The 9,885-nt window shown below is 54.8% G+C and overlaps 1 protein-coding gene across 1 annotated transcript; it reads right to left on the minus strand.

Annotated features, from left to right (window-relative positions):
• Window positions 1-284: 284 nt before the first annotated feature.
• On the minus strand, window positions 285-1,923 carry POU3F1 (POU class 3 homeobox 1). The gene has a single exon (XM_065697599.1). The coding sequence runs from the start codon at window positions 1,856-1,858 to the stop codon at window positions 728-730; it is 1,131 nt and encodes a 376-aa protein (XP_065553671.1). The 5' UTR covers window positions 1,859-1,923; the 3' UTR covers window positions 285-727.
• Window positions 1,924-9,885: the final 7,962 nt, after the last annotated feature.

The raw sequence follows: 9,885 nt of genomic DNA on the forward strand, positions 1-9,885 counted from the left end.
GAACGTTTCCTGCTCGCACCGCAGACCGCAAAAAGTTACGGTAAAGATGGGTAAAACACCGTAAAACCACAACCTCCGCGCTCCAGGGCTGCTCCCGAGGTCCGAGGCTGCGTTTCGGCCGTCCGTGCCTGTGCAGACCGAACGCAAGACAACGGAGAAGTCCCGCTGAAGTGCCGTTACCGGGGAGGAGGGACGGGAAACGCCGCCGGGCTAAGGGGGAGCAACGGGGCACCCCAGAGCTGCCCGGCCCCGGTTGGGCGCCGGCAAAGACGACACGAGACGGGTTCCTGGGTAAATGGTTTATGTAAGTAATAAAATATTTACTATAACATAAATAGAAACGTACCCTCGCAGTCTACATTGGTTTTGCAATAAAGATACAAACGAAAACCGAAACCCAAGGGGATGGGACCGGACCGAACCCACCAACGGGAGGGAGAGAGCTCCGCGCACGGTTAGAAAATAAATAGAAACGGGCCGGGAAACGGTACCGAAGCGTCCTCCGGGCGAGCCCGGGCCGGTTCGGGGGCGCAGGGAATAAATTAGAGATCGCAAACCTTTGGCTACTGCTGCTGCGGCCGCGGCGGCTCCGGCGCGACCGGCGAACGGGCGCGGAGCGGGGCGCGGAGCGGGCGCGGAGCGGCCGGGCCAGTCTGAGGAATAAATTAACGCGCGACGCCCGCGGCCGCTCCGCCGGGGCCGGTGCCGGTGCCGCGGGGCCGGGCAGTCACTGCACGGCGCCGGGCAGCGCGTGGTGCAGCGGCGACGTGTCCGCCTGTGCGTAAACGTCCTCCATGGGGGGATGCGGGGCCCCGGCCGGCGTCATTCGCTTCTCCTTCTGCCGCCGGTTGCAGAACCAGACCCGCACCACCTCCTTCTCCAGCTGCAGGGAGTCCGCCAGGGAGGTGATCTCATGCGCCGAGGGCTTGGGGCACTTGAGGAAGTGGTTCTCCAGGGCGCCCTTGACGCCCACCTCGATGGAGGTGCGCTTCTTGCGCTTCCGGCCCTGCGCCGCGATCTTGTCCAGGTTGGTGGGGCTGCCCGTGCTGGAGTCCGTCTCCTCCAGCCACTTGTTGAGCAGCGGCTTCAGCTTGCACATGTTCTTGAAGCTCAGCTGCAGCGCCTCGAACCGGCAGATGGTGGTCTGCGAGAAGACGTTCCCGTAGAGGGTGCCCAGCGCCAGCCCCACGTCGGCCTGGGTGAAGCCCAGCTTGATCCGCCGCTGCTTGAACTGCTTGGCGAACTGCTCCAGGTCATCCGAGCTGGGCGCGTCCTCGTCCGGCGGCTCGGGCGGCCCCAGCGGAGGCGGCGGCGAGGCCGCCAGTTCGTGCGCGCCCGCCTCCTCGGCTCCCAGCGGGTCCCGCAGCCCGTGGTGCAGCGCGGGCGCCGGCGGGCCCAGCATCCCGTTGAGACCCGCGTAGGGCTGCGCGTAGAGCAGCGGCTGCCCCGACGGCGGCGACATGGGCGGCAGGTGATGCGCGCCGCCCTGCGCCCAGCCGCCCGCCGCGCCGCCCGCCGCCGGCTGGTGCACCAGGTGCGGGCGGTGGTGGAAGGCGGCGGCAGCGGCGGCGGACAGCTCCTCGCGGGGCCCCGCCGGGCCGCCCTTGGCGTGCTCGGCGGGCGGGAGATGCGCGCCGCCGCCGCCGCCGCCGCCGCTGCCCCAGTCCGTGCCGGCGCTGGGCAGCCACTGGTGATGCGCCAGCCCGACGGCGTGCCCGGCGGCGGGGGCCAGCCCCTGCAGGTACTCGTGGTGCATCATCTTCTGCACCTCGCGGTACGTGGTGCCCTGGTGCAGCCGGTCCCCGTCGGGGTGCATGAGCGCTGCGGAGCGCGGCAGGTACTGCGCGGCGGCGGCCATCCCCGTCTGCGCTGCCCCGCGCCGCGCCGCGCTTTAGAGCCCCGCGCCGGGGCGCCGCGCTCCGGCCCCGCCCCCGAACGCCATTGGCCCGCCCGCCCGCCGCCGCCGGCCCGCGCCGCTCCGCCATAGGGCGCCTCCCGCCGCCCCGCGCTCCCCTCCGCCATTGGCCGGCGGCGGGAGGCCGCTGCTACCGGATTGGCCGGCGGAGGAGCTCGGCGGGGAGGAGAGGGCGGGGAGCCCGCGTGCAGCCCGCCGGCGGGGCGGCCGCTGATTGGACGAGGGAGGTTCATTCATGCCGAGCGGCGATCGGCCACATGGGCGCGGGGCCGGGGCGCTCGGGGGCACGTGCTTGGCGCGGCAGCGGCCCCGACGGCAGCGGTGGCACCGCACGGGATGGAACGGGACGGGCCGGGATGGAACGGGATGGAACGGGACGGGCCGGGATGGAACGGGATGGAACGGGATGGAATGGGATGGAATGGGATGGAACGGGACAGGATGGGACGGGACAGCGCAGCACAGCGCAGCACAGCACAGCACGGTGCAGCACGGCACAGACCAGCACAGCGCAGCACGGCACAGACCAGCACAGTACAGCACAGTGCAGCACAGTGCAGCACAGCACAGTGCAGCACAGCACAGCACGGCACGGTGCAGCACAGCACAGCACGGTGCAGAGCCTGCCCAGCACTGCCACACCAGTCTGCAGGGCTCCAGGCTGCGCCCTGTGCCCTCTGCCCCCATGGTTTTGGGCTGTGTCAAAGCAGGTGGAGAATGCAGCCTCCTGCAACTGCTGTGCAGGGGTAGCTGCATGCCCATGGCCAGTGAAGCCTGTGGTAATCAAGAGCTTCTCAAACATTAAAATCCCTGATTTACCTTCCCGGAAAACCCGGCCCCTGGACCCTGGGAAGGTGGGAGCGCCTTCCTGAACACAGGACAAAGCACCAAGGGCCAAGAAATGAGGATCTGAGATGGTTTGGGCGTCATGGGAAATGTGGGTCTTGGAAGCAGCCTCACAGGCAAGTCTCTGAGCCGGTTTGAGGGTTGGCACAGGATAAAGGGTGGAGGAGTTTGTGGGAACAGACAATGACAACAAGCAAAGGACGTGTCTGGCAGTGCTGGGAGAGGGGCAAGGGACACATTAATTAACCCAGCTCCAGACTTCATTTGGGGCTTGAGGCCCAAAGTGAACCAGGATGGGCACCAGGAGCATTAATCACTTCTGAAAATTAATCTTCGCCTCTGTGCTCCTATTTGTAAACTGGCAGCAGAGGCAGTGACCTTTGCCAAGGGCTCGGGTGAACAATGAACCATCGGATCAATACGTGTACGAGTGCAACATGTCAATGGCCGCACGCAGCGCCCTGCTCTGTCCCATAGAGAGGAGACGCCTGGGCAGGGTGGCTCTCTGCTGTAAGGGACGTTCATTGCTACCTCCTGAGAGGTTTCCCACATCCCTCCCCTCTGCATTGAAGGCGCTTTCCCACTTCAGTGCACACCACCACCCAACGCAGCAGGAACTGCTCCTGCCCTGCTGCAGCCGAGGGCTGAGCTGTCAGTAGCAAGATCAGCCTCTGCCCATTGCAAGGGCTCAGGCATCACCTCAGGGCACCGGGGAGCTGCTGACTCACGCAAGGAACAGCTACCAGTGACTTACCCTGCTGCTGGCAGGCTCAGGTTTGCACCGTCCTTGCCAAAACTGACCAAGTCGGGATTGAACATCCGCAGTTTGGGCTGCGGGATGATGTGTAACTGGTTCTTGTCACTGAACCCGGCACCTCTTTACAGGTACAGAGCCTTAGGAAGAGGCTGGACTTAGCAAGAGACATGGGTTTCATAGATCATGAAGTGCAGTTTGGTAGGAGAATAATGACCCTTTTTGTTCCCGAGGAACCCTCCGCAAGCCCTGCATGTGTCTGTAATGAATAGAACCCTTTCGGATGACGCCGTGACATGCTGTAAAATATCACACGTGGTGAAGCATCTTCTGTGTATTCTTGTCCGACCTAGACTCGTATTCATGTCAGCTCCCCGTGATGCAGTGCCACAATATTCAAATTCTGGGTAGCCAACTGCTGTTGATATTTATATCCCTTTTTAAGGGAATCACAATGAATAAATGTGCCCAGCTCTAACTTTATGCAAAATAAGCTGTGTGTAAATCAGTAAATCATTAACAGAAATGAATCATTCCCAAAGGCTGAGGACGGGATTTCAACTTTATCCGTTTATGTATTTAGGAGTCACCAAAGGAGAAAACACATTGTGTGTGTTAGTTTAGGTCCCCATCACAGCCTGTTTACACAGGAGTATTGGTTTATGCTCGATCAAATGATCTTTTGAAACCAAGGCGTTGTGCACAGTCTGTGCTCTGGGCTTGTTTTGCTTGATGCCAGTTGAATTTCAAGACTGGAAACAGCAAAAAACAGAGGGAGATGAGAAATTCCCATTTAACACCTTCCTCAGCAACTCCAGCTCCACAAGTGAGAGCCAGGTGGCAAAATTTCCTCTGCTGTAACAACGTGCAGGATGGAAAAGCAGAGTGCTGCCCCTATGTAAGCCTTAAGGAAAGGTTTCAGGTATGTCCATACAGGTGCTAACTCCAAGAGCTGGCCAAGCACGTTTGTGTTCCTGGTGTCCCTGTCGCTATTTCAGGATGCCATTCCATTTAAAAAGTATTTGTATTCTATGTACTATTATTTTTCCAGGGCTGTGCCATCCAGCAAATCCCTGCAGGAGGGCATCCAGGTTTCCTCGCAAAAGCTAGTTCCTTCATTATGCCTTCCCAGGAATATTGGCATGCAGTCCATTCCCTCTTCAAGGAATAAACAACCCCATGGGCAATGTTCGATGTGATTCATTCTGTGCGATTGTGACAGCATCAAAACCTGCCTAACACAGCTGGATCCGAGGCTGGTGGGAGGACTGAAGTAACGAGGCAAGCTCGGCACGTAGGGAAGCGGAGCCTGAATCCCTGCAGGGATGCAGCACGCGCTGTGCTCCCGTGAGTGCATCCAGGGAATGGGGATGCTCAGGGTCGCCGTTGCATGCGATTGCTCTGTGACAAGGGGGCTGCGTTGTGTCAGGGCACCATGGCTGGATGCCTGTCTCAAAGGGGATGGAGGAATCTTCCCTACCAGTTTTCCACTGGAAATGTGAATTCCAGTTCCCCCGCCACTCCCCTCCTGGTCTAGGTTCAGCTCCTGTGTGTGATGCACATAGGGGCCCATGCTTGACACCGCAGTGCCAGCAGGAGAATCCATGCCCTGGAGCAAGAGGGGCTCCAGTTTTACTGGGGTTGAACAGCCCCAGCCTGCTCTTCACACTGGTACAGGCTGGTAAAGCTGTTCTGGAGTTACCCTGCACAATGACAGGTCTACTAACACCTTGTGAGTGTGCAATGTCATGCCCTCACTGGCTGGACAAATCCCAGCTGACCCAGGAAATTCACATGGGCTGCGGGGGCTTTAACCCACCCTGGGGTTAGGAGTGCTCTGTCTTCAAGGCAAACCAACAAAGACATTGCTGCATCTACCCCCAGGTCAACAAGACTCCTCCCCAAGACACAAATCGATTTGAGAAGAGGATGAGCTGGCTTCTGCAAGCTGTGGGTCCAGGAGACACAGCAAGCGCCAAACACCAGAGGTAGCAAGAGGTTCTCACCCTGCAACTGCATGCCCTGGAAGATGAGAGGAGTCCGAGAGTCAAGCCTTCTCAGAGTAAAAGTGTGAAAATCCCCTGAGGAAAGGCAGCATCTCCCCAAATCCTTGGCATTTTGTCTCGACGCCCCTCCTCTAACGCAGGTAACAGATGGTTGACAACTGCTGCGATGGCTCTTGTCTTGTGGCAAAACGTTCTTTTTGCTTTGCTCATTTAAACTTGCAAAATCCTTAATTCAACGAGTGCCAACGAACAAGTTTGTGGCTGGGACAGCAGTGATTTTAACCACAAACCAGAGAGGAAGAGCAACAGAATGAATCGTGGAGCACAGGTAGCACCGCAGTGCGAGGTTTGCTCACTAGGACTGCCCTCGGTTGTATGTGGCCTTGTGATTATTTGAAAGATGTCCAGCAATACGTTCTCACAAAGCCCAAATGAATGCCAAAAAAGATGCTCTTGTGATCTTTTATTGAATCAAGGAAATTTAGCTTAGGCAGTCACTAAATTCCTATTTACACAACAGCCCTTAATGGCTCCAGAGGAAGCGCTCAAATGTATTCGGCAAATAATCCCTATTTATGAAAGCTCTGTAATATGCATTTACATAATCCCCACTTTAAAAAGCTGTATCAGCTCTAAAGTTCTTCAGCTCAGAGATATGCCCCAGGGGATTAAGAGTACCAAGCAAAACAAAGGGAAGTGAAATGTACACACGCACACATCCAGAGACACGCACCACGACCTGTGAGATTAACAGAGGCAGGAGGAGGTAGTGATGACATAGCAGCCTTCCTCACCGCCCTCCACCTCCAGCAGTGTTTGTGCCATGAACACAGGCACAGGTACAAGTCTATGAGTGGCTCAGGGTGATTTTGAGCCCCTGCATGGTACCACAGTGTCCCTGGGCTTCAAGTCCCTCTCGGCTTCCCTCACCCTCTTCCACAAATACCATATAGGCTCATGGTACCTGCTCACTACCACAATGAACCGCATGCTTTGGGATGTCTGTAGCAGCTTCAGGAAGCAGCTGACTTGGCATGAAGCTGGTGGGTCGCACGTTTTATTCCTACTCAAGATGACTGGATACTTATTAATATTCCCATGTGATGGATGTGGCATTTTGCTGTCAGAGGTGCTGTCCTTGAGATAAGAAGTATGACAGGGTATAGATCTGCACCAAGCATGTTAATGTTGCTCAAGGGTTTGAATTAGGAAATGCTGTTCTTTACCAGGGAAAACAAGCTGCCCCTGAAAAGCTGATTCTCCAGGAGAAATGTGGGGTTTGGACACTGATTTGTTACCTTCTTTAATGTTACCCTGGTTTTGATTAGGAAGGAAATGTGCTGACTTGTCTGATGAAGCACCAGTTCCACAATTCCGATGGCTGGGTAAAGCATGTATTAGATTCAGTCAAACTAAGAACGTGAAAATGCCATTTCCAGCTGCAGAGAACACCTTCACTGCCTGTACATTCTTTACCATGAGTGTGTCTTTCAAACTCTTTCATTAGCATTTCTAATAGAAATGAGAACATGGAAGCACAGAAATGTTGGTATTTGCCTTCAGCAAATGCCAGCATTCAAGTGATGGGGAGCTTTGCCTGCAAAAAGCTCACCCTTTCTGGAGCTGCTGGGTTATCAGCCAGCTCCACAGATGCTGCAGGCACCAATGGGAGCAATAGCCAGTGCACAGCTCTACACTCAAGCCATCTTCCCACCTGGACCGCTCCTTCTCCAGAAGCCAAATAGGACTTTCCTGGTTTGCTAGCATAGGGCAGGGCCCAGTGACCCCTCAACTTCCTTCTGCCCAGCCCAGGGGAGCACTGTCCTGCATTGCAGCCTGTAGAGCTCCTCACCTTAGAGCCAGGCTTGTCCCCTGAGTGAGGCTGGTGGTAAAGGAAGAGCTCAGCACTGCGCTGCATCACGTCCCTGAATCACTAAGCATTTCTTCCCAAAATAACACAAAAGCTTGGTAATTCCACTCTGTGCATTCCAAGCTCTGTTCCACCTTAATAATGAAGCTTTTGAGTTAAGGTTTCCATTTAATGAGGCTCTTTGCAGTTTACATAAAAACCCCACATGAATAAATACTGAGTTCAGAAAAGATAAGACCTGGGGATGAGTTTGGCGGGGGTTCAGCAGGAAAGATTATGCATACAGCAGATAAAGGTGTCTACGGTTGTGCTGTCGCTTGATCTTGTCAATCTAACACCAACTCGAACATGGAGGAGAAGCAGCCATTATTCCTCGGGAGTGCAGTAACGGGATCTCAGGAATCACCACACCTGGAGCTGGTCAAACTCAGGGGCAATCATGTGCTTGTCCCTCCAAATCAGTGGTGATTACAGTCAGGGTAGCAATCTGCAGTCTGGTTGCTGGGAAAAGGGAATTGCACGGACAATGGCTCATATTTTCATTTCCCAAACAGATTTGGAGCTGGACGTGTGTGTCCCTTTATTCTCCCTACTCCACACTGATCAACGATGCACAGTTCCAGGACTGGTCTTTCAATAGCAATAGGCGACACTTCCCAGGTTGGCTCCCCAAAATGGGCTGTTTTGAGCAATACAGATGCAGAACGGGGAAGCAGAACTGTTCCTTGTGGCAAGGCTGAGGTGCAAGGGCTGGGAGACGAAGGGACAAATCCCTGTAATTTTGTTGTTACTACAAATTATGCCTTGTTTAAACTCTCCACCTCAGGCTTTGATCTGTTATACTGGTGCTAATCCATGGATCTACGCTTTGCTAGTCTGGATTCAAGGTGGTATCATTCAGCTCGTCATCAACACCAAGAGCCCTCCCTACCCTCTGCCTGCACTGTCACGCTATCGTAATCTTGGCACTTACTGTGACTCATCACAGGCCCTGTTGTGATAACTGAGGCAGAGGACAGGAGTTCAGAGGGAAGGAAAACATCCATTTTTAATGACATCCACCTCTGAGGTGATCATGTGCTTCTGGAGAACAGCAAGCAGGCACCAGCCTCCAGCCTACCCGTCTCTGCTCTTCCCTGCCCGCGTTCTTCTCACACCAGGAATGGTGGCCTGGCAGTGTAGGCTGAAACTCAGCAGCAGGAAGAGGTGATGTTGCTGGTGGCTCTTCACTGGTCTCATTCTCTCCAGAGAGAGGGAAGTGGTGAGCAGCTGGCGCGGAGGAGCACGCCCAGGACAGCATGTCACGAAGTGTGGGCAGTTTTACGAGGATGATGCCACCAACAAATTTCCTTTCTCCACTCCTCTTTTTGAGTCAAGCTCGATGACAATAGCAGACCTGGTCAGTTCCAAGACTCATCTTTGACCAACTCACCCAGGAACTTCTCCTTGTGTGCTTCTTCCCAGCAGTCTTTTAGTTTCTGTCCTCCCTTTGGCCATCTCCTTACCCATGTAAATTATTCTATTAATCTCTACTTCCTTCAGTCCTGTAGAAAGCCCTCATGAGGCTACTGTGGGGGGGGTGTCCAAATCATAGACACAACATAACACAGCTAAATGTGTGAAGTCTTATATGGCAGACAGTGATTTCTTGTGCGCACAAACAGTAACGAACCGAGTGGGAAGAGCAGGGGCTGTAAGGGACAAACCTTTCCTTCCGTGATGCTGGACCTGTTCACACTATTCCTGTTGGGATAGGAGGAGCTGAGGATGAGGTGCCTGCTCCGTGCTTTGGCAGGAGTTTCAATCTGTGAGTCATAGCTCTACTGGAGCTGTACCAGCCCCTTGGCCAGACAAGCTTTGCCTTCATTAACTCTTTCCTGCAGGAGAAGCAGAAGCCAATTAATTACAACTTAGATGTTATTCCATTAAACTCCTCGAAGCTCCAGGGGAAGAGCCTTAAGACTCTACTCTGATCCTGTTGCCACTGACGCCAGTAAAAAGCTCTCCACAGACTTGGACGGGAGGAGGTATTAATTCCACGCCTGCTTTCAGCCTGGAGCATGGCCACACTCGGTGCCACTGCCAGGAGGGCTGTGCCTCTGAACACAGTCCCTCTTCCCCATCAACACCTGCCTTAAGGAGATGCATTGTCTGCAGAGAACGATCTCTGCTGGTTCCGGACAACAGACCGAGTGGCCATCCTCCCAGTGGCCATACATTGTAGTTACCACCAAAACCTTGCTCCCGTATCTTACCTTAACCATTCATCCTGCTGCTCCCTCTAAACAAACAACCCTGAGCCTTTCACTTTCCAAGCTGAACAGACTTTAATTAATTGGATTTTCAAAGGGTGATCATCACCATCTGAAATGACAGACTTCAGATCATTCCCAACACTTACGGTTTTGCTTCTAGATGGGAACTCTTCATGAGCAGGGATTAAGTCCCAGCTCCACAAGGCTGGTTTTAAGTGGGCAAATCTTAGAACTGTTCC

The sequence above is a fragment of the Lathamus discolor genome, chromosome 18 (genome assembly GCF_037157495.1).
Source record: "Lathamus discolor isolate bLatDis1 chromosome 18, bLatDis1.hap1, whole genome shotgun sequence".
NCBI classification, from domain to species: domain Eukaryota; kingdom Metazoa; phylum Chordata; class Aves; order Psittaciformes; family Psittacidae; genus Lathamus; species Lathamus discolor.

Bases quoted from the DNA above. Each gene is read 5' to 3' on its own strand.
- POU3F1 (XM_065697599.1), bottom strand. From the start codon at position 1,858: ATGGCCGCCGCCGCGCAGTACCTGCCGCGCTCCGCAGCGCTCATGCAC.